The sequence below is a fragment of the Leopardus geoffroyi genome, chromosome C1 (assembly GCF_018350155.1).
Source record: "Leopardus geoffroyi isolate Oge1 chromosome C1, O.geoffroyi_Oge1_pat1.0, whole genome shotgun sequence".
NCBI lineage: Eukaryota > Metazoa > Chordata > Mammalia > Carnivora > Felidae > Leopardus > Leopardus geoffroyi.
The window spans coordinates 117132780-117160414 of record NC_059328.1 but is presented as its reverse complement, the minus strand read 5'-3'; the positions used below and the strand labels follow the sequence as shown (position 1 = coordinate 117160414).

General features: G+C 42.8%; 1 protein-coding gene across 29 annotated transcripts in view; it reads right to left on the bottom strand.

The window, feature by feature from the left end:
* Nucleotides 1-27635, bottom strand: part of CLASP1 (cytoplasmic linker associated protein 1) — a 276660-nt gene that overhangs the window by 116857 nt on the left and 132168 nt on the right. For all 29 annotated transcript variants that reach the window (XM_045479468.1, XM_045479475.1, XM_045479463.1 and 26 more), the window contains exons 9-14: nucleotides 9738-9890; nucleotides 6756-6829; nucleotides 5555-5647; nucleotides 4509-4654; nucleotides 3196-3331; nucleotides 2105-2175 (exon numbers count right to left, since the gene is read on the bottom strand). In XM_045479468.1, coding sequence (XP_045335424.1) covers nucleotides 2105-2175; nucleotides 3196-3331; nucleotides 4509-4654; nucleotides 5555-5647; nucleotides 6756-6829; nucleotides 9738-9890 — 673 coding nt within the window. The remainder of the gene's footprint in view (nucleotides 1-2104; nucleotides 2176-3195; nucleotides 3332-4508; nucleotides 4655-5554; nucleotides 5648-6755; nucleotides 6830-9737; nucleotides 9891-27635) is intronic.

Here is a 27635-nt window from a genome sequence, read left to right as displayed (position 1 = left end):
AAATTCTACGAAGCCGAGCTAGGTACAGATTGAGGACCTAACAGAAGGACCTAACCTTTCTGAAGGCAAAGGGACGAGATGGTCCCTATTACTTCTTTCAGCATTAAGACCCATGGTTCTGACTGATACACACTCTGACTAAATGTAAGAACAGTAATCTGAGTGTGTGACTCAGAAAGTGGTAAAGGGGGAGACACTTCTACTGTCACAGTGAATGTAAGTTACTATCCGTTTAGCGGCAAAGGCCAGAATTGCTCAATTCTGTGGACTGAACAGTGTTCTCCCCAAATTCCTATGTTCCAATGCCCACATGATAATATCTGGAGATGGGGTCTTCAGGAGATCATTAGGTTCACGTGAGTTCATGAGATGGGGGCTCTAATGATTGGGCTGGTGCCCTTCCAAGAAGAAACCCCAGAGAGCATGAGATCTCTCTCTCCGCCACGTGAAGACACAGCAAGAAGTCGGCCAGCTGCAAGTGACCCTCATTAGAACTCAACCATGCTGGCACCCTGATCTCAGACTTCCAGCGTCCAGAACTGTGAGAAAATACACTTCTGCTGTTTAAGCACGCAGTGTATGGTATTTTGTTGCCAATTAATACACTAAACATCCTACAACAAGCATCCGTTTCACCTCATCAGAGGACCTTGGCCTTGCACATTCTGAATTTCTCCTGGAAACCTAAAACAATAGTGACAATAACATCAGCAGCAGCAACAAATTCTAACAGCTGGCATCGTTTATTAAGCTTACACTAGATGTCAAACTCCTTTACCCAATGACTGAACCCCCAGAACAGCTCTGCCCCAGGGGTACTCTCGTTCCCAGCGGGTCAGAGGATTAGCCAGTGGGAAGAGGTAATGCTTCAGCTGCAGTCTGCCAGGTTCTGAAGTTCACTACCATCCCTCTCTCCTGCTGACTTCACCCTCTCATCTCTAGAAGGAGACGCTGGACTGCAGGTCAAGGGTAGATTGCATTCCTCAGTGATATACAAGTGAGCCATGCGGTTAGAGATGAAGCTTTTTCAGTGGAAGGTGCCAATTTCTTCCTTCCTGGCTTTACAAAGGTGGATGATTCCCCTCCTCCCTCATGACTTTCACAGAGTTGTTAATAAGATGGCTATGGGGCTGCCTCACGCTTAGCAGGCTCCCCTAACGTGGAAACCCAGCAGGACCAACGTGACATGCCAGAAAAGGAGGGAAATGGCGGGCAGCAAAAGTAAGCTGGGTTCCAAGCTTAGACTGAAGGGCTCTTTCACTGGGCTAGGATCGGACAAAGAACTCCAGGAATGTGGTCAAGAGACTGCTGCCCAGGCCAACCACGAATTTACCCTAGGAAGCTCCTGATACGGTCCACTGAATATCCACTGGTGTCCATGAATCCCTTCAAAATCTACATAAAATATTCTGTGTGTTTACATTTTCTTGGGAAGAGGGGCCACAGATTTTATTAGATTCTCAACAGTCAAGAACCACAGATCCCAGCTAGAAGAGGCCCTACTCCTGGGATGTGATCAATGGCAGCTCATGTGGACACAAGACTAGGCAGGGACTTGGGAACAAAGGGCTAGCTAGCTACAGTATCTCCTGGATAGTTGGTCTCTCTCTTGGTTGGGATTCAGAATCTCAGAAATCACTGTCAGAAGACAGAGACAACATATACCTCCTCCTACCCATGTCAACAGTAAAGAACTACCGTTAATTTTTATGTTTTTTTTCCCCTTGTGTGCAATTACCACTTTCATTTAGAGAAGGGGTATACCAACAATTTAGGTAGAGGGACTATCTTAGAAAAAACGTACAGGCCATCTTCTACCCCACTCTCTCCAGAGCCCCCTTTCATAAACTCACAGACAGACACACGTGTTCTCTCTCTCTCTCTCTCCTCTCTTTCTCACATACACACAAAATAATGGAGGTTGTCCAAATTTATTTTCCAGACTATTTAGATCATGATCCCTCAATCCAAAGGCATTTACTGCAGTGATCTTAAAATAATTTTAACATCTCAAACATGAATTTGTTTCCATGGACGAAAGTTTGGAACTTATTTTGGTTTTTAAACAATTCAAAAATAATGAGGAAGCTGTTTAAAAATTTACCTTCTAACTGCGACAGACTTAGAGGTACAGTTGCTTGTTATGACAGGTATTAGCCTAGGGATGTGTGTGTGCTGCAGAGAAGAACAGAAACGGAGGTGAACACCTGAAAATACAAAACTGAAAACTAAGACAACCACTTCATTACTAAACTACCTAAAGCACATAAATATTCAGATTAGAATGTCGCTGAGCTTAAAAAGGAAAAAAAATTTCACTGGATATTGCCAAAGGCCGTGACAAAATTCACAGAGCCTGAACAGACCAGCCGATGATATGTAAATAAATCTAACAGCAAAACAAATGACTGGTGGGAAGTCTAAATAATCTGACAGTGGCGATCTAAGTGAGTTCAACAGCGGTCAGCAGAGCAACGTGTTTTGATACTGTTTCAATGGGAATGTTCAATGATGGCTTTGGGTTTAATATTTCAAGTAGGCAGTGCAAACAGAACTAAAAATAATACAAATAAGTAACCCACAATGATTTAATCAGGAATATTCTGGACAGGTTTTAGCATCACCACGTCCCAGTTTCAAGGGTTGCCTCTGGGGAAAAGGGACTTGGAAGGTGGGGAGAAGGTGATGTGGAGAATGTTCATTTTAAGCCTTTGTGAGCTATTAGGTTTTACTGGGAACGTGTATATAAATTACTTGGATAATTATTTAAATTTAAATAAATGAGTGTTTAGAAACCTGAAAAGAGTATTTTGTTCCTGGGCTTAAACACAAGTAATTAAATAAAAACTTTAGGTGAATAACAAAGCCACAAACACAAATACCTAAAGTGGAATGACTGGGAGTAAAGAACCAAGTGTAACCCCAGAAGCAGATACAGATATTCAAATATTTAAAGCCAACGATGAGTAAATAATCAACACATGAGTAGGTATACACCATATTCATAATTCACATTATGGAGTATTAAAAAAAAAGACTCCTATAGATAATTAAGGAGGGGGGAGGCTGATTCGTATATACAACATGGTTCCAACTGTACATAATGTTGCTAATGAAAAATGCCTCTAGTACTGCTTATCAAGCGTCATTTATTACCACTTGCTTATTCTATGTATGGCCCCAAAATATACTTACCCGAATGATTAACCTAACAGCTACAACACCGGAAGTGGCCATAATTTTGGCACTGTTTGGAATTAAATTAAAGATAGTTGGCATAATGGCTTCAGCTCCATGGTCAAATTTATTTCCCAGAACTGACGACAGATGCCTACAACAAGAAATGAACACTGCACTGTAGCTGTATCCCTTGCAAACAGTGAAACAATATAAACCTCTTAACATTCTGTAAGGCTTTCCTTTAAAGTTATCTAGAGATAAAAGGCAAGTGTCTACGTAAGACACTTTAAAAACACTTCCCGTGTGCATGCTGTGGACTTGGTCAACAGACATTAGCCCATGAGCTCGCTCCTTTCATTTCTTTTAAATAAATCATTTCCAACTAATTAGTCTTAAAACAGCAAAAGACAGGGGCGCCTGGGTGGCTCAGTCGGTTGAGGTCCGGACTTTGACTCAGGTCACGATCACTCGCCGTTCGTGAGTTCGAGCCCCGCATCGGGCTCACTGCCGTCAGTGTGGAGCCTGCTTTGGATCCTCTGTTCACCTCCCCCCTCGATGCCCTCCCCCCACGTGAGCACGCTCTCTCTCTCTCAAAAATAAATATAACGTTAAAAATTTCTTTAAAAAACAGCAAAAGACAAATTGGTCATATACCAATTAAGTGTAGAACTGAGAGAGCTCCCTCACCCTCTTTTCCTTTTGCCCTGTTAACCTTTCACATGTATTATACACGCTTCCATATCTGATCCCAGCCAAAACTGTAGACAGCTGCAGTACCGCCTTGCTGTTGCTGCTTCTTTGACATTCTGACATACTTTTCAACACAGAAGTTCCAGCTGCAAACACTGATACAGTTTTAGCTAGGGTAAAACTTTACTGTCCTATCTGCCTTTGACTTGTAACTTTATAGATACAGTACTCTTCTAGAAACAGACAAAAACTTTGATAATCATGCTATATCCTGCCAGCAAAATCAATGAAAAAGCCAAGAGACAGAAGTTTATTTCTTTTTTCGTATTATTAATAATAATTGTGCTTGCTTCGGCAGCACATATACTAAATTAATAATAATTGCTTCGAGTTTAAAATAGAGGCTTCAGAGCTAAGTCACTGAATAACATTTAAAATCTGTCAAACTTTATGTAATTGGGCAGGAAATATTGTAATACTATAAAAGCACCAACAGAAGAATAAATGGAATAGGTCCTGGAGACTAGTCAGAAGGTACATTAAAGGGACCTGCTGGGCACATTCAACGAACCATCTCTGAAGCACTGCAATGAGACTATTTTAGGATGTGTGAGAATCTAAAGCGTGGCAGTCCTTACCCCAATGTGATGCAAGCTTCCCGCACTACCTGAGACCGCAGGTCCTTAGCAGATAGTTTAAAGGCTCCGTCCAAAAGACGCAAATGTTGAAAGAAGTTATCGTACTCGGCGGCACCAGCCAAAAGTAAAGATCTGATCTTTTTCAGCTGGTGGAACGGAAAAAATTAAGAGATACACACAACAATCCTTAAAACAGGATATATAAAACAGCTGAAGCCAACAACTGTGAGAAATCAACATCAAAGTTAACTGAGCTCAAAAGTTTTCCCAAAAGAATTCAGCCAATTCAGTACCTGCTACCATACTGAACAAATCCACATATCACAAGTAAGAAGTTTTAAATGTAGTATATCTCACAATTCTACAAAATAGATATTTTACTTGTAAACATTTTTGCTCCTCCCCTAAAGCTTACCTTCCCCAATACCCAACTCCAACTGCTATCCGTTAAATGACTCGAAGGAAGAAGTGATCCTACAGTCTTTTATATTGTATCCTCCAGTGTATCATTACTAAAAGGTTAGTCTGAGTTTGAATGGAACGTAGCAGTCATTTCAGAGCCTTGCTTCCTGCCCAGCCAACCGCTGTAAAACAGCTTTCCTCAGATAAGATAACCTTCACTGTAATGCTCCCCTCACATTTCATTAATCCACTTTTTTAAACAGAGGGAGAGAACTTTCCAACAAGTGATAGGAAGAAAGAAAGGAAGAGACGGACACACCCTGAAAATGCCACTAAGAAAAGCCAACTTACTGGCCAACAGTCACAATTAAATCTGGACTAAGGCAAGAGTGGAGGCTATCTCCAGACGTTCCACATCTTTTTTAAAAGTACAGGATATACTTAAAGGCACAGGTTGGCCCATTTTAGAAACAGGAAGAGAAATGAGGTACTCTACTAAAAGGGTAAGTGTAAATATGATGATTTATATTTAAAACATTTACTACTTAAAATTCATCAGAGCTATACCCCAATTGCATAATTCAGTAGTTAGAACATTGAAATAAATCTAATGAAAATGTAATCACATGAAGTCAACGGCTTACAGCATTTACTCTTTGCTCCCAATCATGCTTGTCATCAGATAATATTTCCCTAATCTTGTTTATGGACTCCTCCAGGTCTCGGCTGGAATAAATCTGTAAGCAAAATTAATTTACAACCAATGTAAGAAAATTTACAGAATCAACAAAGATTAGTTTTTAATTACAGAAAGTCAAGAATACTTAGTAATTTCATTTTTCAGAAGGACTTATGAGATAACCTCCAGATACATCTGTCTTCGAATGAGCTTCCTTCCCATTGGGAATATATACCCACTAGATTTGATGCTCAAGTACAGATAACCATGCTTTGAGCACAGCTTCACCGTAAACTTAACAGATGATCTCATGTACAGAAGAGAAAGGAGCCGACTGGGGAATTGTCAGTGATGCACAAGGCCTTTATTACTCTTAGTATTATTTAGAACACCACATTTTACACGTAACTTCAACACTCTCTTCTAATCTTCTTTCTCATTTACGCTTACATCTTACTAATAAGGTAGGTAGGGGAATAATCAACCAACAGTGATGCAAGCTTGGAAGGTCAAGGACTTAAGGTAAGGCTGAACCCAAGCTGAGCCTATGGTGCCGGTTATCTGACTTATGGTACTTATGGCAACCAGGCAACAGGTAACAAGTGACTCACGCAGGCAGAGCACCACATTCGATGCAGGCTGAGGACAAGTGTTATTAGCCCCCAGTCAACAACAAAGGACACTGAGGCACAAAGCACTTAAAATGTGCATACTCCAAACGTATAAGTAATCCCTGCTTCGTCTGTTAGGCACTTAAATGAAGCATCAAGGTGGCATAAACTTGAGCTTTTATTAATCTGTTCTTTATAGCTTTTCAGACATCGCAGTCCTTGAAATTTACAAATTTTTCTAGGCATGCTTCTTTGTTCTCACACCTAGTCATTGATTTTCTTTTTCATTTACGTGACCTAAGCCACAAACATACTACTAGATCAAGCAAGCAACTTCTCTCCAGTCCCTACTGAAAGATCACTTCACTTCTGCTGTGCATTTTAGCGATACAAGGCACTGATGTCCTCTCATCTGCAAGTGCAGACCTGCAGTAGGTCTTAAGAGTTGTAAAAATGCCTCACCTAGAAGGGAGCCTCACGTATCATGTATCTGAAAACTAAAATTTGACGAGTAAGCCTACCTGTTTTTAATCAAACTCGAATATTCTCACTCACCTGTACTACAGGTACGTCATCAAATGCTTTAATAAAGTCCTCTTCATCAACAGCACCAGCTCCTTCTTTTGCAGCTATAAATAAGATTGATTTTCAAAACGTGAAGAGTGTGCACAGGGGTAGTCTGAACACACACAATCCCCATTACATTATGGAAGATTTGTGGCTTTTTTACAAGCTTTAATAAAAATTTAGAGTGTTGTGGAACTGACAAACATTACTAACTCTGAATATAGAGATGAAATGTCATGATTCTACAATACTACATACGTTAGTGTAAAGTCACTTAAAGAGACTACGTGTTAAGGAGGACATTTAGCCTTTAAGTGACATATCAATTATACTGCAGTCGTATATTAATCTAATAAACAGGTATATAATAGAAAATTTAATCCTTCGAGGAATAAATTAGGTTATGTTATTTTTAGGCATCTAGTATAACAAATTTGTGAAATATTCAAATAAGCGCTCAAGAATTTAACATTTCATTTCAACTTTGTATTACTCTCAAAACATTTCCATTTCCTTGAACACGTGGTAACTGGGTCAATTTTTTACTTATGCACTAGTAAGAATTTTCCCTCCTAAAGGTGTTGTAAGATGCTCTGTATACTTAAAGGTTAATTGCTATCATTTGAGAGAGAGTTTTTTCTTTCGCTAACATGAACTCTACTTCACACATGAAGATCATGTGACATTTTGTCAAATCTTTTTTTGTTTTTTCAGAATAAAGGTTTTAAAATTGGGGTTTGAGATCACCCTTGAAACCCTCATTGTTAATGATTCACACTGATAGAAACCAATTTGACAATAAATTCCATATTTAAAAAAATGAATTACACTGATTAGTCTGAGTGCTTTCCTAGTGTTTCTTTGCAGACAAGTTATTTGGTGTTTAGGGTCCTCAAACGTAGACAAGGCTTTAAAGACGATTCTGGGAGCAATAAATGCGTGTCCTCACTTTCAATGAAGATTCCTCACACCGAGTTCATAGCTGTGGTCAGATGACAGTAACATCACACCGTCACTTGGTGCTCAGTACCTGTTTTGGTACAAAGACTGAATCCCCCTGAGCAGACAGGTCCGGAGTGCTGCCCTGGGTAAGTGCTGCATCACGTACCCACATACGTAAAGGGACTCAGAGACCAACCATGGTCCATGAGCCCCAGAATCAGACAAGGAGGAGTCAACAAGGAAATTCATGACTGCGGTGTTTAAACAAAATAGAAAAAAGGGTAAGAGCAGGGCCAAGATCTCTACATAATCTAGAGCTGGGACTTTTGGAAGGGGTATGAGTGCGGGATGCGAAGGAAATCAAAGGGGTCTAATGATGTAGAAATTTCCAAGCCTCATTTGTGGAACTGATGCCTCCCAAGAATAGATTTTTCCAATGAAAGATGAGAAAGGTGGTTCAGTCATAGAGGAATGAAATACTGGGTACATGCTGTAACACAGATGAACTGTAAAAACATTACCCTACATGAAAGGAGCCAGACACAAAAGATCACATTTACATGACTCCATTTCTCTGAAATACCTAGAATAGGCAAGTGCCTAGAGGCAAAATGCAGACTGCTGATCACCAGGGGCTGGGGGAAGGAAGAAATGGGGAGCGACTGTTTAAAGGGTCCGGGGCTTCCTTTCAGGAGTGGAAAAGCTTTTCTGGAACTAGACACAGGTGGTGGCTGCACAACACTGTGAATACATGAAATGCCACTGAATGGTTACCTTTAAAGTGGTTAATTTGGGGCACCTGAGTGGCTCAGTCAGTCAAGCATCTGACGTTTGATTTCGGCTCAGGTTGTGATCTCGAAGTTTCATGAGTTCGAGCCCCGTATCAGGCTCCATGCCAACCCTGCAGAGTCTGCTTGGTATTCTCCCTCTTCCTCTCTCTGCCCCTCCCCTGCCGGCATGCCTCTCTCTCTCAAAAATAAATAAGTAAACTTTTAGAAACTTATTAAAAATAAATAAATGGTTAATTTGATGTTTTGTGAATTTAAACTCAATAACAAAAAAAAAAAAATTTTAACGCACCAAAAACAAACAAAAACAAAAACAAAAACAAAAACACAGATAGAAAGGACTAAGAACACCAACAAAGGCACAGCTTTTTCCTCCTGCCATCTGTGGTGTGAACACCGTGTCAGCCATCAGCACAGCTACTTAACATGGAGAGAGAAGCTGGCAGCAGAGGCACCAAGCTGACAGAGGCACGACCCCAACACTCTAGGGCCAGTTCAGCAGGCCAGAAAGAACACCAGGAGGCGGCATTCTAAGTCAATCCTTCCCGCTGTTTTAACTTAGCTCATCCAGCCAAGCTTAAAAGCCCGACGCTAACAACCAGTTCTAAAGACAGAGGCCATACAATGTAAAGCGGAGAGATCTGTGTGTCAATTTAATATGTGACAGCAAAATGCAAGTTGTATATAACAAGGACTCAAATCGCCTGCATTGGGGTGGCAGAGGAGAGACTGAGACTAAGGTATCTTTGTAAATCAATGTTCAAAGCTTTAGGGAGCTGAGCCCTACCATTTACTTAGGCAACATCCATTCCGGTTTCACAAGGAATAACGCTACTCGTAGGAACAAAACACAGAAGGCACACCATCTGACTTCTGGGAAGTCTCAGTGTTGGTAGACAGAAACTGACAAAAAAGTCCCCATGGTAATTGCAGGCCATCGCTGGAGCCTCATGGACGAATAAAGCCATCAGGGTGCACTCCTGCCCTGGCTCCTAGCTATGCTGGCCTCTGAGCTAGCCATATTCTCCTACCGGCTCCCCCCTTACCAACCCGTGGCAACACAGCGGCTCAAACTTCTACCCTATCAGCATGGACCTCACAGTGCTAACATAAACCACAGTGAGTAGAAACATACTGCAAACAGGACCACTTCATCCCGAAGGACAGACACGGAATGCAGTACATCTGGTTTTAAGAGCTGGCAGAGCTGACTCTACAGCACCCCACATGGTGGTCTTACCTGAAGACTTGGATCCAAGAGAGGAGGAACCAAGCCGGCGGGTGGTCCCCATTCCAACGTTTCTCCTTGAGCTGGGTGGAGCTTTGGATGATGTAGAACTAGCAGAGGAAGGTCTATTACCATCCACAGAATCTTCATCATCAAAATTTTTATCTGAAGTGTAAGCAGAGAAATCATTGTTTTAAAAAAAAAAAAAAAAAAAAAAAAAAAAGGTACTTTTTCCACCCGAATGTAAAACAACAAACTAGCCTTAGAGATGAACGGTGTGCCTACTCTTGGGATGTGAGGTGCCAGTCCGGGGTCTAGAAAGGCCTTAGGTAAGTCCAGAATGCAGATACAAACATCATGTTTGTTTTCACATATCTAGAATGCTCTCCTGCTCCAATTTTGGAAAACAGAGAAAACATAAAGAAGAAAACAACCTCTCATAAAACCACCACCTCATACAATTACTTCAACATTTTGGCATATTTCTGACCTTTCTTGCATGCATTTTTTTTAATAACAGCTGATGCGAGACTATACATCATTTGGCATTTTGCTTATTTCAAATATGTGCATTTTCCCAGGTGATAAACTATTCTTTGTAAATGCTGTGTTAGTGGTTGCATGGTACTCTGTGATGAGAAAATATCACAACTGAAATGGTCTTGTTAGGCATTCAGGGTAGTTCCAATACGTCACCATTAGAAATAACATTGCAACAAACACCTTCCTACTGGCATTTCTGTTTAAATTTATCACAATTTTAAGAAAAAAACCAAAACCTAGAAGCAATACCTACTGGGTCAAAGAGTATTAAAATTTTTAGTATACACTGCCAAATTCATTTTCAGAGAGGTCATGTATTTTTTTTTCCCTGGAAGTTCAAAGAAGTGCCCAACTGGTCACACCTCTGCCAACACAATATGACCATTTTTAAATGTCAACCAGTTTGACAGGTGGAAATAAATGCTTCCTCGTCAATGTTTCATTTCTCTTTTGTTGGAGTTGAGCACTGTTTCTTCATTAATTCCTAAATTTTCTAAGCATTAGTGGATCCAAGGAATATTCCTTAGGTGGCATTTAAAATTAAAAAGAAAAAAGAAAAGGGCGCCTGAGTGGCTCAGTCGGTTAAGCATCCGACTCTGGATTTCGGCTCAGGCCATGAGCTCCTGGTTTCCTGAGTTCAAGCTCTGCACACTGACCACACTGAACCTGCTTGGGATTCTCCCTCTCTCCCTCTCTCTCTGCCCCTCTCCTGCTTGCGCACACTCTCTCTCTCAAAATAAACAGACCTTTAAAAAAAGAAAAAAGAAAGAAAAAGAAAAAAACATCTTTGGGCTTTTAAAAGAATCAACATATTTAGGAACAACATTCGGATGACACAATTAACGCTATCATGGTGCACTTATACAGAGTACCATGGGCTTATACAGCAACTGTGAGTCACTCAGGAGGCTTAAACAGAGAACCAAGAGTAATTTAAAATAAAGGAAACAAACATCTGTAGCTGGCAATATTCACGATTTCTGAATAAGGGAGCTAGATCTTTTCCAATACATCTGAAGTAAATAACTGTCGACCAGAAAACACAAATACAAGCCTGTTTTCTTGACCTGTTGGCTGCTTGGTTCAACTATCAACAGTCAAGTCCGGTGTCTAATCATGACCCTACTGTTTCTCACAACTCACCAACAATCCACTTCAAACTACACGGCTTCTTTTATTCAACACTGTTGGGAGCTGATCCATCCTTCTAAATGCATATCCTTGTGCAAATTACCTGCCTTCAACATTCCTTTAAATTTCCTAGATCACCTTATCAAGCAATCCTCTTTCACAGATGGTTCCTTTAATACACACATCACTTTCCCACTGATTCAGATGTTCACTGGTCTATTAGTATCGACTTACCTATGTGGATTCAAAAGGTGATTCTTGGACTGCAAGCATATTAATAAGGTCCCTTCCAAGAGTAAAACTGAGTCTCATGTAAAGAACGAAAACAACCCAAAGGGAAGGTCAACCACTGAGCGCTGCCAGTATTAGCAGTGACAAGACCTGTTCTCAGCCCATCCGCCCTCAGGGGAGCTCTAGTCACTACAGGAACAGTCCCAGTCTGTGGGAAAGGTGCATAATGAACAGGGGAAGTGAAGACACCATCATGCTTCACTCAGAAATTCATGTAAAGTCTGTGTAATTTTTCTAACATGGGCAGGCACTCCACTGAGAACTATATTCACTTAGTGGAAATTATTTTCAGAGGGCCCATGTCACTGGATTTCCTGGGATTTCTCTATTGAAGCAATGATGGATTTTCAAGGACCAAACTCAACCTCTTTCAGCAAATAGCCAGAAACCAGACAGGGTACATAAAACAACTATTTCAGATGGGACAAGGGACAGTGCAGAACTGTGAGCCCTGAGAGGGAAACAAACAAGGTGAGCTACATAGTTACCCAACTTCCCGCCTGGAGATAATTCCCAGACCACCAAGTACAAGGAACGAGACCCGAAATTGAACCTAGAAGCCTCGGCAAGTTGAGAAAACGGAAATCAGAGCTCAGGGATGCTGAGGGGCCAGGCCGTAAGGTACAGGCAGAGTGCTAGGAAACAGGAAGCTACACAAAATGAGAGCTCTAGAAATGTACCAAGTTCTAAGCCATCATGTGGGAGTACAATTCCACACACAAGGGAAGGCAAAAAATGACCAGGAAGCTATAAACTGAACAATTCCCAATGTCTGCACAAAGTAGGTCAGTGTTCTAGCACCAGAGTAGAATGTTCTTGGAGACTCACCCAAGGCACTCAGTGAGACCCTGCAAGGGCAGGCCTTAATAGTAGTAGGGCTGAACTATTTCTGGAGGGAAGGTTACATTAAGCCTACCCTATCAAAGTTTAAAAACAGGCCTCAAGGGGGTTAGACGTGCAAGTAACTTAAAACCGCTCTGCCAGGGGCGCCTGCGTGGCTCAGCCAGTTGAGGTCTGACTCTTGATTTCACCTCAGGTCATGAGATCCCAGGTTTGTGGGATCCAGCCCCATGTAGGGCTCCATGCTGAGTGTGGAGCCTACTTGGGATTTTCTCTCTCTCTCTCTCTCTCTCTCTCTCTCTCTTTCTCTCTCGCTCTCTCTCCCCCTGCCCCTTCCCACCACATGCCCACGTGCATGCGAATGCTCTCTTTCTCTTAAAACAAACGAAAAAAAACTGCTCTGCCAAAGCAAAGCAGAACATTCTTTAAAGGAACATAACAAATGCAGACACTTGACAATATAGCATTCACAATACACAACACCTAATCAAAATTTCATCAAGAGAAGGAGAAACAGAAAAATGTGGCACACAATCAGGAGGGAAAAAAACATCAGAAAATAGTAACCAATTAAGAAATGACAAAGATGATGGAACCAGCAGGTAAGAATATTAAAACTGCTACAGCTGTGTCCAAATATTAAAAGAACAAATAGATATAATGAGAAAGAAGGTTTTTAAAAAAAATTTTTTAACATTTTTATTCATTTTTGAGAGACAGACACAGAGCACTAGCCGGGGAAGGGCAAAGAGAGAGGGAGACACAGAATCCAAAGCAGGCTCTAGGCTCTGAGCTGTCAGCACAGAGCCCGATACAGGGCCCGAACCCACAAACTGCGGAATCGTGACCTGAGTTGAAGTTGGGCGCTTAACTAAGCCACCCAGGCGCTCCTAAGGTTTTTTATTAAAAGGACCAAATGGAACTTCTGGAAATTAAGAAAACACAGTATCTGAAATGAAAATTTCACTGAATGGGATAAATGCAGATTAGACACAATCAGCTGGGGAAAAAAAAAAAAACAAAAAACAAAAAACAGGGAATTTAAACACCTAGCAATAAAATTTAACCAAAATTAAGAAAAGAAGAAAGCCTGAGAAAAGTAAATAAGAATAGAAACTCAGACCTGTGAGATAGTAACAAGCATCAAACACACATGAAATTGTACTTCCCGCAGGAGCCAGAGAGGAAAAAAAGACACAATACTTACACAGGAACAAAATGACAGTGGGCTTCATCAGAAACTTTGTGTGCCAAAAGACAAAGGAACAGCATCTTGAAAATGGTGACAAGAAAGTATTAACCTAGAATTCTCTATCCACCAAAAATTTATCTTCTAAAAATAAAGGCTAGGGGCATCCTGGTGGCTCGGTTGTTCGGTTCAGGTCACGATCTCACAGTTTGTGAGTTCGAGCCCCGCGTCGGGCTGTGTACTGACAGCTCAGAGCCTGGAGCCTGCTTCCGATTCTGTGTCTCCTTCTCTCTCTGCCCCTCCCCCGCTCACGCTCTGTCTCTCCTTCTCTCAAAAATAAACAAACATTTTAAAAAATTAAAAATAAATAAATTTTTAAAAAGGCTAAATAAAAATGTACTCAGACAAAACCAAAAAAAAAAAAGAATTCATCACCACGAGACCTGCACTCCTAAGAAATGTTCAAGGGAGATCTTCAGGCAAAGGGAAAATGATACCAACCGAACATGTGGATCTACAACAGAATGAAGCGCACGGGAGACTGTAATCAGATGGATAAGAAGACTTTCTCCTCATATTGTAATATCCGTGAGGGACAACTGGCTGTGTAAAGCAAACATAAAAGCCCTCAACATCTAGTTTCTATTCTTTTGACATCCTCCTGTCCTGGGCAGGTAACCTGGCAGCCAGAGGAAGGACACCTGTTGGCAAAGGAACGCGGGGCTTGGGCTACGGGCTGCAGTAGGGGGATGCCACGCGGACACTGGCAAAGCGCGAAGAGAACGGAAGCAGTGCAGATTCGGCCCTCAGCGGGCTTGTATTTCTAACAGTGAATTATAACTTGGCCAAATGTACTCAAGAGGTCACATAATGATGTGATGCCCCGAGGAGGAGTGTGTTTCCTCACCAATGTCTGCATGGAAACGCCTCCCTAGGAAGGGAGGTGGGGGAAAGGGTCACCGAGCAGCCAGTGTTGAGTTTTTTTTTTAAATGAGCTTTAAGAGTCCCAATCAGTCTTTTTATTTACTCCCTTTGGAAATAAAATCTAGCACACTTTCTTATCGTTGTTCCCCTCCCCCCACCCCCAACCAGATTAGAAGCAACTAAGCAACTAAGTATAGGAACAGTGAGAAGGGGGCATGGGGTGTTAAGCACAGTGATGTTAATGACAAGTGACAGTTGAAAGCCCGATAGCTACACAGAAGGTAAAAAAAGCAAACACGCGACTAGAAAAACCCCCGAACCCAAACTGCTCCGAATGCCAGCATCAGCACAGAGGTCGAATCACAGTCACGCAGCCTGAGAGCACAGCAGCGGTTGCTCCCAACCGCAAGCCTGTACCATCAAGATTCAGTGGTCTCCGTGTGACCTGTGTACTAACACAGAAATTAACGCACATGTTCTATTGGAATTAGGAATCCAGGGGGAAAGGGAAAAGAATGTATTCGTTTTCCAGATTAGCAGCTGGACACACTGCTTTACATTGAGATACTTCACCCGAAAAGGTGTTTGGAGAATAACAGCCAGCTGGGCCTCTCATTTGAAAACCAACACAAAATAAGTCTGCCCTGTGCTTCCCAGAGTTTTGAACACCCAGAAATTAAAGTCAAATTAAAAAGGAGGTTAGGCCCTCGGAAAAGTACCAATTCCAATTAAGTAGGAAATTCTCTTCTACAGAACATGTTCTTCCTTAACTGGACAGGGAAGCTGTACTCCTATCTGTGTCTGGCTGTGGTCACAGAGCGGATCCACTCTGGATACAGCCCCGGAGGAGCCTCCAAGGCCCAGGTTCCGACAGAGTGCTTTCTCAACAACTAAGCAGGCCATACCGAACTCTACTTGTCATTTAAACCCCCTTTTTGTTAGGGTTTCAGCTGAGCAGACAAACGTTAGGATACAACCTTTTTTCCTACCTTTAAGACAAAAACATGTGAAAATGAGTATTTTTAGCTATGCTAGCTTGTGCCACTTACATTAGTTTAAAATTTTTTCACACTGTTATGACAACATATGTTACACAGGAAAATGGTCTCCCTGAGCCCAAAGGAGTAACTAACTGATTCTACCTCTAGCCTCCACTGCAAAGACTATCATCTGAGGGTCACTACTGTCACTGGACAGTCTGTGGCAGAAACCTGGAACAGGCTAATTGGGCCTTCAGTTCCTAGCCTTTTAATCCTTTCTATCACCTGGGCTCCATTCCCCGCCGCCCCGCACCCCCCCCTTTTACAGCACTGGGACAAGACGTTTTTAAATGACTCATCAAGTTCTTACGGAGTGACAGTGCAATTTTCATCTAACTCTCTATCACCGCATCCTTGGCAACCCAGTTAGTAGGCACAGTGGAGTGAAAGATAGCAGCAAAACAACACGCCCAGAAGGGCCACTGGCACCAAAGAGATTTTAGAACACAGAAGAGACAGGACCCTTTGAAGAAATAAAAGGCCAGAGAACAAACACAGTCATCCATGTACCCAAAAGGAAACCAGCAGATTTCTAAACATGTCTGTGAACTTGTTTTGCATGAGTCTTGAACTGTGGTCAAGGGGCTGGGTGGAGGGTGGAGGTGGAGGGTGGAGGGTGGAGGGTGGAGGGTGGCTGTGGCCGGCCTGGAAGGCAGAAGCAGTCCAATGAGCCTCAGGGACTCAGGTTCTGAAATCCCTGAAGAAGCCCAAGTAGAGCCGCAGCTGCCTCAGAACTGAACTTGAATCGCGCTGGATAGGGAAAGGCATCAAGCGGCGAGCCACAGCTTCTAGGGGTCAAAAATGATCAGAAAGACCAGTATATGCACAACTGTGACTACAGGTTTGGGAACAGGAATGGCAGAGAAACTCTCAGTCTAAAGACAAGACTTCAAGTTTAGTGTCTGGAACCTAGAATTACAAGCTTTGGATTACATGGCCCATTTAGAAAATTTATACACTCACCTATGAGGACAAACAAAATGTCACAGAAACTAAGGAATGTCTGTTCCATTGTCCACCTGCCAGGAAGGCTAGGACCTAAACCACTTCTCTCCAGAGGCAGGCTTTGACTACTGGAAGCCTGATGGGAAGGAAGCGTCTCATTTTCGAAAGCAAAGACAACTAACTCTCTGTTTCACTGAATCAGGGTCACTTTGTGGAAGCTCATATTCCTGACAGGCTTGCATTTTCACCCACTCCCTTGTTGGGAAATTCTCCTCCAAGGGAGTAAGAAATGTGGCAGCCTAGTAACTAGAATATAATTAGCATTCCCAAAAGAGGCTGCACAGAGACCTGATAATAAGCCCAAAGGCTGGCTGCTATTATAAATATCCCAAAATTTCTTGCTCCTTGATCTTTCACAGATCCAAGGCTTTGCTTTCTGCAGTCTTGCTTGATGTGCCTGATATATTCCTAGGTTACTCCGGAAAACACTCGTCTGCTGCTGGCTGATGCTCTGGGTTCTTGCCCAGCTCCATCCAGGAAGAGTCAACCATGCCCTTCTCCATGCTACGTGGCCATGTGTCTTTCACCCCATCTCACCCTATTACTGGCTATGTGCACAAGTGCGTGCCAGGCCCTGCGCTTGCTACTTCGCACATTCTCATCAAATCCTCCTGACAACTCTCAGACTATCATCACTCCACTCTTGAAAGTGAAAAAACTTAAAGCATCCAGGCATAACGGGCCCAAAGTCACATGGCTAACTAGAAGGAGGAATAAGCCCATGTCTGTCTGACTCAAAATCCTATGATCAGAGTCACGATAATAAATGACAATTAACCAAAAAAAAAAAAAAAAAAAAAAAGGCAATTCATATAAACTGGCCACTTACTATGTGCTGAGCACTGTGCTAAGTGCTTTCTGTGCATTATTTTAATTCTTAGACGTTTGCTTACTTAAAAAAGTTATTCACTTAAGACAATTTCTTAAACACAGAATCATTAATATCTCTTACAAATATCCACATAAAAATCCTCCACAAAGTACTAGGCAAACCAAATCCAGCAACACAAAAAGAATTATCATCATAGCCAAGTGGAATTTATCTCAGGAATGTAAATTACAAAAATAAATCAGTTTAATACATTGTATTAATAGAATAAAAGACAAAACCACATGCTCAGTAGATGCAATAAAGTATTTGACAATAACCAAAATGAAACGCTTTCAAGCTAAAAACACAACAAAGATTAGAAGGGAAATCACACAAAACACACTATTAACATCGTATCTAATGGCAGAAGACTAGATACTTTACCCCCAAGATCAGGAATAAGACAAGATGCCTACTCTTGCCATTTTTATTCAATGCTGTACTAAAGGTTCTAGCCGGGGCAATCAGGAAAGAAAGAAAAAAACCTCAAGATTACACAGAAAGAACTAAAACTATCTCAATTCACAGATGACATCTTTTTTTTTAATTTTTAATTTTTTTATTTTTTTTTGAGAGACAGAGATAGCATGAGTTGGGGAGGGGCAGAGAGAGATGAAGACACAGAACCCAAACAAGGCAGGCTCCAGGCTCTGAACCATCAGCACAGAGCCTGATGCGGGCCTCAAACCCATGAACCATGAGATCATGACCTGAGCCAAAGTCAGACGCTTCACCAACTAAGCCACCCAGGCACCCGGCACCGCCAGAGATAACATGATCTTGTATGCAGAAAGTCTTAAGCGTTGCCTGGATAGTTCAGGCAGTTGAGTGTCCAACTCCAGTCATGATCCCAGGGTCGTGGGATCGAGCCCCATGTTGGGCTCCACACGGAGCACAGAGCCTGCTTAAGAGTCTCTCTTTCTCCCCTCCTCTTCCACTGTCCCCCACTCACGTGCTCTCTCTCTCAAAATGAAAAAAATTTTGAAAAGAAAGTTTTGGTGAATTTATTTAAAAAAACTATCAGAATTAATAAATAAGCTCAGCAAGGTGCCAGGATACAAGACCAATACAGAAAAATGAATTGTATTTCTGTACCTCAACAATGAATGATCCAAAAATGAAATAAAACAATTCAATTAAAAACAGTAACAAGACACGTAGGCTGGAAACTACATAACATTGTTATGAGAAACTAAAGACCTAATAAATGAAAAGACATCCCACGTTCAGGGATCAGAAGATTCATAAAAAGTTACTTTGCTCATTATCCAAACTATAGTTCTTGTCCATTTGTCCTCACTAGCTTTTAATTGTAAACAAAGTTGGATGATGCCTAGAGAGGCACAGAAATGCAAGCCACACTGTCCAAACCGGGTAGCAGGGCAAAAGACTGCTTTCCTTCCAAGTTTCTACATTCCCTTCCCTTCAAAATATGGCAAGTGTGGTACGGGTTCCCTCCAAGTCCAGTCAGTATGTATCCGAATTAAATAGGATCAGTCCTTTAATAATGCTCTCTGAAAACACCCTTCAATATCCATATCCTGAACCCAAAATGCCATTCCTCTCCACTGTTAATAGTTAACAAATGCTTTTGTCAGAGCACAAGGGATATAATAAGCCTGAACCTGACTGGAAACACTGGCCTAATTCACAGGACAAAATGGAAATGGCAGGGGGCACCCGAGTGGCTCAGTCAGTTAAGCGTCCAACTCTTGGTTTCGGCTCAGGTCATGATCTCGCAGTTCGTGGGTTAGAGCCCTACATCGGGCTCTTCGCTGACAGTGCGGAGCCTGCTTGGGATTCGCTCTCTCTGCCCCTCCCCCGCTGGCACTCGTTAAATAAACAAACATTTAAAAAATGGAAATGGCATAATGGAAGCTACAAGGGTGCTAACAAGGGCCACTTCTGCCCTTCTGGCACCGGTAACCCACTCGCTACCTCAGAAAAGGCGAACCTGAAACACAATCATGCTTCATGGCAAGAGATCGTTTCCACTCCTTCAGCCAAGAACATCCTGCCAGAAAGCTAGGCTGGCATTTAAGACTATCTCAGCCATAACACCTCTAGTGCAGTTAAAGCAAGAACAGGCAGGATGAAGAGGCAAAAATTTGTTTAGTTTTACTAATCCTTTACAAAGAGCTAAAAAAGGGAAAAAGCGGGGAGAAGGCAGGCGAAGAAAACACCATTGGAAACCGGAAAGGGAAACAACATAAGGAGGTCATGGGGCAAACCTGCTCCTTAGAGGCCCTGGCAGAAGTGAAACGTTCACATAGTGTAAGTGACACGTGACTTCTGCAGATTCAGATGAAGGCCCATTTTTCCTTGGGTCTCGGACGGAAAGCTGTCTGGCCGCCGCTCTCCGGTCTATGCGGTGATAATGAGCTCACAACAGACGCAGGTATGGGGACCACAGAGAGACCCCAGGATGATTTTGTGGGAGCGGAAAGGCACCACTGGCAATGAGCCCGTCCAAAGGCGGGGCTATCAGTGACCGGCCTGCACTTTCATTAAGACCAAGTTCAAGGTTTGTAAAGAAAATGGACACATGCTTCTGTTTTCCCGTCTGGAAAAAAAGGAATAATACTGCCCACCTACAGGGAGCATCCCAAGTGTTGCCTGCCCAGTACAACCTCCTTCTTGTACAGAAGGCACTCACCCTTCTCCCGCCCCCCTCAGAGTGACCTCACCCCTGCCTCAGGGAGCAGGCCGGACCCGGGTCTGGCCAAAGCTTCAGGGCTCTGCCCCGGGGCCTTCACAGTAAATTAATTCTAGAGCCTCCCTCTCCTGGACCGGGGCTGTGTAGATGCAAGCCCAGAGGTGCCAGGGCCAACGGAATGGAGGAACCCGCCTATCCGTGAGGCAGACCAGAAGAAAGCAGGGCAAGAGGCGGAGGGACGGCAGAGAGGGCACCACCAAGCCTGTGCCCCAGAGGCCACAGCGAGCCCTCCCAGAGCACACCCAGTGACATGAGCCAGCTGGTCTCCCTGTCTGCACAATCGGAGAGGGGCTTGCTTCACCTGTCCTTGCAGCCCACAGGGTCCCTGTGCTAGATTAAAGGATCTCATGCAGGTCAGGCAATATATGTAAAGACAGAAAAACCACAGGTACACAACAAAAGGCGGCTATTTACACCGTCGCTGTTTGTGTTATGCTGGGAGTACAAGAAGTAAGCCCTGCAAAAACATATGCATGGGACTAAAGAATCAGGAATCGGTTTTTAAATTTATTTACATAGGTAATCTCTACACCCACCATGGGGCATGAACTCATGACCCTGAGATCAAGAGCCACATGCTCTTCTGACTGAGCCAACCAGGTACCCCAGGAGCAGATTTTTTTTTTTTTTTTAATGCTCTTCAGAGGCATACAACAATTCAGGTTACACAGCAGAAAAAACTATATGGGCATTTCTGAGAAAGGCAAGGCCCAACCAAATCACCTTCCCTAGAGTTCATTCCAAAAGGATTCACCCACCCCCTTGTCAAGATGACTTGGGGATGGTCTCGACAACGGTGTTCTCAGGGTCACAGGAAAGAAATTCAGCATTTACAAGGAAAAGAAAAAAAGCCGATTAGGGATATGCTTCCACTGAGTGGTATCAGTTTTTAAAAATCTCCCTAAGTCCTCTACAGCCTCTCTGTAACTTAGAAGTTCAAGTCCAGGGCACAGGGTCAGCCGAGAGGTGGTTTGGTCTCAAAGTAATCCCTTTGTCACTTCTAGAATAAAGTTGGACGGATGCCCAGAAGCATCAGCCTCCTCTCGCTGGAGGCTACTGGAGAGGACGCCTCCCCTGAACACGGAGAACACAGCATGCGCGTTCTCCTTCCTTCACCTCTTCAGCAGTTATTCACCAAGCACAACTGTGTGCAGGTGCTCTGCCGGGAGCGGAGATGCAGACAGAAAAGTCACGGTTCTCATTCTGGAGCCCACAGTCCAGCACAGGGAACAGACATATAGAACCAGCAGCCGTTATGACTCAGTGTGATGTTTTGCTAAAGGCACACACAGGATATGCCACATGAATAGAGAATAAGAGTAAATAGCAGAGGGCCAAATAAACTCAGAAAGGATCCACTGTGCCCTCCTACGAACATGACTCACTCTATTACTGGTGTCCAATACTGAGCAATTTAACAATGACTTCAGATGTGAGATGTTTTAAATGTGCACACATCAGACATAACTCAGGAACACCTTGGGCTACCATACAGAGTGAATCTACAATGAGAAAGAACAAATTCCAAAGATGACTCCTAGGCAGAAGTAGGACAGGCAAGGAATTCCTGACAGGAATAATGAAACAGCTGGCCAGCTGCTTTCTGCACACACAGGGGTTTAGAAGCCCCACTACTCTGGGACTGTCCCATCTTGGGCACCAAGGAGCAGAGGCCTGAAGGCAAAGTCCCCAAGTCATACCCAGCAGTTGGGGTTATTAGAAGTTAGAATTAGAAGTTAGCACCTCTTGACTAATCTGAAAGTCCAAGTTAAACAAAAACCCTGTTAATACTATACCTTCTCAGGAGAAAAGAACCTGTAACAACACAACAATAATCAGGTACAGAAAAACCTTGAGGAAGAGTATCTCCGAACACACCTCAGAAAGACTATGAGCTCACCCTCGGAACTAAACCAAAAGGAAGGGAACACAAAGAGACTTCTACTTTAATACCCTGAGCATCAAAGACATCGCCAGAAGGGGCATTGGGGAACATGGGAATGAGCCATCCTTACTGCTGGAACAGTGAGCCACTGAGGTCTGTGAACACCTGACCTGACTCCATATTAATATCTTTGGGTGAACCACAGGAACTCTTAGGCAGACTGAAAACCTGGTTTTACATGGCTATTAAGGGCCATCATTCCCAGACACCTGTGTGTTAGTGCCTTAAACTCTGGAAAGGTCCAGGCTTCAGACAAAAGCAGAACGAGCCTTCCCCCACAGAGCTTCTCCTGCTGCTACTGTCTGACAGGTTCTCAGAGCTGGGACCATCCTTTTGCCCCTCCACAAGTCACCTAACCTGAAGTTTGTTGGCTGGAGGAAGAGAAGGAGGGGAAAGGAGGCTTTAATAAGTGGTCATCTGTAGAACTTTCTCCTCTAGATGTCAAAGGTGTTCTGGGAAAAGTCTTCACGCCTAATCAATTCACTACTGACTCATACTCTCTGACCATGAGTTTTTAGCCACTTTTCTCCTCCGAAACAAGGTTATCAAAATCTCTACCATATCCTATGAAACATGGATCAGTCAAGCTCAGGAGACCTCAGAGGAGATGCTAAGGAAAAATTAACCACTGTGTGAAGAAATAATTGTCTTGTTTAAAGAAAAAGAGATCTCTCCTAGCAAAGAGCTCTGAGTAAATGCATCAAAAATTTGGGTCTGTTTTATTTTCTCCAATTATTACTGCTTCTTTGTTTCTTTAGTCCAACATTCATTCAAGTCTAAACAATTCCAGTCTTATAATTTGAAAAGTGAGAAGTCATGTATTACAGCTGATGGTTTCCTACATCCATAAAAAATAGGGCTTTTGGATAACTACAACACACACACACTTCAAACAGGTCTACTGCTAAGGCAGTAGTGTCTTTTATTAAGCCTGCTCCAATAGCTACCTGGAGTTCAGGTTGCTGTAATTATTTACATAATTACAAAGCAAAAAGAAACAGAAGTCAAGAATAACTTGTTTCAAAATTTCAAAGTAGTTACCTTTCTAAAATTCTTTTAATTACAGTTGGGTACCGTGAACTGCAAATCGTACTCAGGTGTGTTGTTATTTGTCTAGAGAATGATGCAGATTGAGTATCCGCCAGCTAAGAGCTTCTAAGACATTCTCACCCATGGCCATGTGTAGAGGCCACACAACTATAGGCTCAAGACAGGAAACAAGCAAAGAAAAGCTTAGGGAGGTATCAGTATCACAGGAGGTTGGCAGCAAGTGTATTTCTAAAGGGAAAAAGTGCAGGGAAGTAGTTATGCTACATAACGTACAGGATATCCTCAAAGAGTTTTTTGTAAATTATAGGAGTATGACTGAAATTATGTGTTTGATAACTGTCTTTTCACACTGATCACTTGCTTATTTTCTAGCCCTAAGAATAAGGTCAACTGAGTACACCACACTCCACATCTCCATTACCTTGGCCAACCTCTGAGACCCACTCACCATCACCTTCAGCTCTCCACCGCACTCCCCATATAATAATCACATTGCCCAACTTATACCAAAGAAGACCAGTGTTTATTTCACTGAGCATTGACATCCTACATTCCCCTCTGTCTGCCTGTCAAAGTCGGCCTTGTTGGGCACAAACTCTACCTGATGGGGCACTGGTGAGCACACCAGACAGGGCTCGAGTCCTGAACCCCACAACCCATCACAGACCCTAAGTCCAGCTCAAAACCATGCTCTGACCTAAGAGACAAGGGTTCTCTTCCAGTAGATAATGGGACCCTTAAAAGAAGTAGGAGGGGAAAGGGGAAAGTTATAGGAGGAAATCGTGGGGAGCAGGGAAGAAAAGAGGCAGAAAGAAAGGGATGAAAACAGAATGGGAAAACAACAGATTCTCTTTCTGAAGCTCTAAGTTTAGGAGCAAAGTATTAATTTGCTTGAAGAAAGAACAGCCGTGGTAATTTATAGAACGAACAGAAGGCTAGTTGCCACCTGTCTTGGGTAACTACCTCCTTCCTTTGTCTATTCATTCAATAAATGCATGAGCATATACTACCTTTCAGGCACTTTGCGAGGGCCTGGGAATACAGCAGGAACAAAACACGCATGCTAACTGCCCACAGGGAACTTCCAGCACAAAGAGCCATTTTGTTAACACAAATATAACAACAAACCCGTGAAAAGGGGGATGCAGGAGAACAGTGTCCTGGAACGGAAGAAGGAAAAAGACAGGGGGTGGTGAGAGACCTTTTGGACAGGGTGGTTCAGGGAAGGCCAAATCATTCCGTAGGGCTTTCACCAAAGCAAGACGTTCATCCACAAAGGGGAGGAGGATTACTCAGGCATCTCTGTCAGAGACTGGGAATTCAAGAGTAGGAGTTGGGGAAAGGGTAGAAGGAAGGTTCCAATGAACTATGAACAATGAAGCAAAAGAATGCCTTTGATTAGACACTAGGGTTGATGTCACTCTTCAAGCAGGGAAAGGGGCCCTCCCATGAAGTTATGCTTCCTCTTTGAAAAGGTGCCACGAATCCATGACCCTTATAACCAGCCTCAAGGCCTCTGACATACACAGGCAGGGGCTCCATTGCTTGTTATTACGGCCTGACCTGCAGATAACTGAATACAGTATGAAGCGCGGTTTTCATTTATGGACAAATAAACCCAAGTAGCCGCTAAAATGAATTTTTAGGATACAAAAGAGGGCCTTTCAATTGTGGCTTTTCCCCCAATTTCATTTTTTAAAAAATCAAATGTATATGCCTATTCAACCTTGAACCTGGTTATAAGAATTCATGAAGCCCATTCTAACTATGTTACAAGAACTTTTCATCTGCCTTGCTCGATCAGTTCTCTTAAAGATCTGGTCTCAATGACTGGGCACCATGCCAAATGGGACCCTGTAGGTAAGTGGTCACATGGCGTGTGGCTGGGTTATGGAGCCGCCTCAGTTCCTGTGTGGGTGGATCCTGGGAGCAGCCTCTATGTATGTGCATCATGGGGGACAGACCAATGAAAGCCTCCTGCTCTCAGGGCTGTCCTCACTCATGCTGAATAAACGTTTCGGCATTTCGAGCACTGGGGGTAAATCAATTTGTGTGCAGTCTCCCTAAGAAAATGAAACAGTAATTGGAATTCAATCTTCCACACAAGACTATAACCTTGGGAGGCAGCTTGGAGAGTGGTGCAACATATAAGAGACTCAAAAACACTCTCCATGCTTCAAAAGTCCTGGCCAGATTTCTCAGTCTAGACAAGTCACTGAACTTCTCTGAGCCTGTTTCTCATTCGTACAATGAGGATCATTCATGTAACTCTTAACTGTGTATTCAGAAGGTGTGTGTTAAATGCTCACCCTGTGCCAGGCCCTGAGCGGGATGCTGACAAGTCAGAGAACAGAGCAGAGCCTCCTCCCTACTCTCTGAGCTGACAGCTGGGCAGCACGGGGAGCCTTCGGAAAGTAAACTCCTAGACATCCAGAGAAGGCGTTCCTGGGGACGCTTGTGCATCAGGAAAAATGGTGCCTGCAAACTGACACAGGAAGTGGGGTGATGAGTAAAGCGTAGTCCAGGAGGATTAATGTATCTGAAGACTGTGAACCAAGAAAGGACGCAGCGGTAAGGACTGGCACCGCTCTAGTACCCGTACACAGACGTGCCTACCAGGAACTGGTCCCTGTTAATAATACCAACTGTAATACTAACCCCAAACGTCCGTGCAGTAGTTAAGTTAGAGAAAAGTAAGGCATCTAAACTGTTACTTACTTCTCACGAAAGTACTCAAAAGGTACAGTGCAGACGTTTATTTTAAGTGAACATACTCAAGACTTAAAAAAATTGAAAAAAAAATTTTTTTAATGTTTATTCATTTTTGAGAGACAGATATAGAGCATGAGCAGGGGAGGGGCAGAGAGAGAGGGAGACACAGAATATGAAGCAGGCTCCAGGCTCCAAGCTGTCAGCACAGAGCCCGACACGGGACACGAACACACAGACACTCAGACTTAAAATTTTACTCTCTCACAGGAAAGGGGAATTTTAAGCAACTCTAAGAGCTGTGAACAAAGTCTGTATGTTGGTGATGAAAGTGAAAACTGAACATTTATGAATCAACAACTAGTATTTCAACACCTTAGAAAAATCTCTGAATGTCTCAGTAACAAAAATCATAATGTATCTTTTACTGGTGAAATACTCTTTCCTCCTTTCCATGGCAGTATTTACTTTGCCCTTGAACTTGCCCTAAAAGGGCAATATCCGTAATAAAGGTCAGATATTGGATCCACACTCCGCATTCTTACAAAATGTCATATTATCACTGTGTCAATTGTGCCCCAATTCTTCTTTGTGACCAAAGGCACAAAAGTGAGCCAGCTGGAAATATTCAGAGCCAAATTTGGAAGTTTCCCACCACAATGTGACTGCCCCAAGAGCTATTTGTGACTCTCGTGCAATAACCCTTCAAATCAACCATTCCCTGCTCCAATGACTTCATTCTCAACAACACAACAGAGGCAAATTATCCTATTTCTGCATAAGGCAGAGAAACAAAATGGCAGTGGAGAATAAACACCTATTCTAATCTTACTCTGGATACCAGCCCCATGTCTACTCCAAGATATAAACCCACTTGAATCAAACCCATGCACAAATCAAAATTCTAATTCAAAACATCCAAAACTATAATCCTCTCCCTATTCTCAAAACCTGCGACCGTGCAAGTCCCCTCCTTCCGCTGGTCCTCCTGCCACCATTCAGCCAGTCGGCCACGCCAAAACACGGCATTCTACTCTGCCCTCCCCATCTCCCGCCGCGTCCTTCTCACCTACCACCCAAATAATCCCCAGTGTGGCCAGGACTGCATCCAACCATCTGTCACTGCACTCTCTCTGGTCCCACTGAGGCTGTCCCCAATTCAGGTCTTCCTCATCTCTTAGGTGGATTTCTGTTGCCAACGTAGTCCTCTAACTGGTCTCTCTGCCTCCGATTTTGTTTTTTAATAAATAACATTAGGTGTTCTAAATATACAGAACATTAAAAACATAATAAAAGCAATAATTCCACTGCCCAAGTAAATTATGTAACCTTTTGCAGAGAACAGTATTAATGCATGCAGAATCATGGTTAAATAATTCAAATATCACCAGAAGAAAACAGAATAAGAACAAAAAGTTTTTCTTCCAACTCCTTCACTGGTTTCTGGGTGTTTTGTTTTGTTTTGTTTTGTTTTGTTTTGTTTTGTTTTGTTTTGTTTTGTTTTGTGAGAGAGAGAGAGAACACACAGGACAGAGACACAGGGAGAGAATCTTAAGCAGGCTCCACACTCAGCACCGAGCCCAACATGGGGCTCAATCCCATGACTCTGGGATCATGAGCTGAGGTGAAATCAAGAGTTGGATGCTTAACCAACTG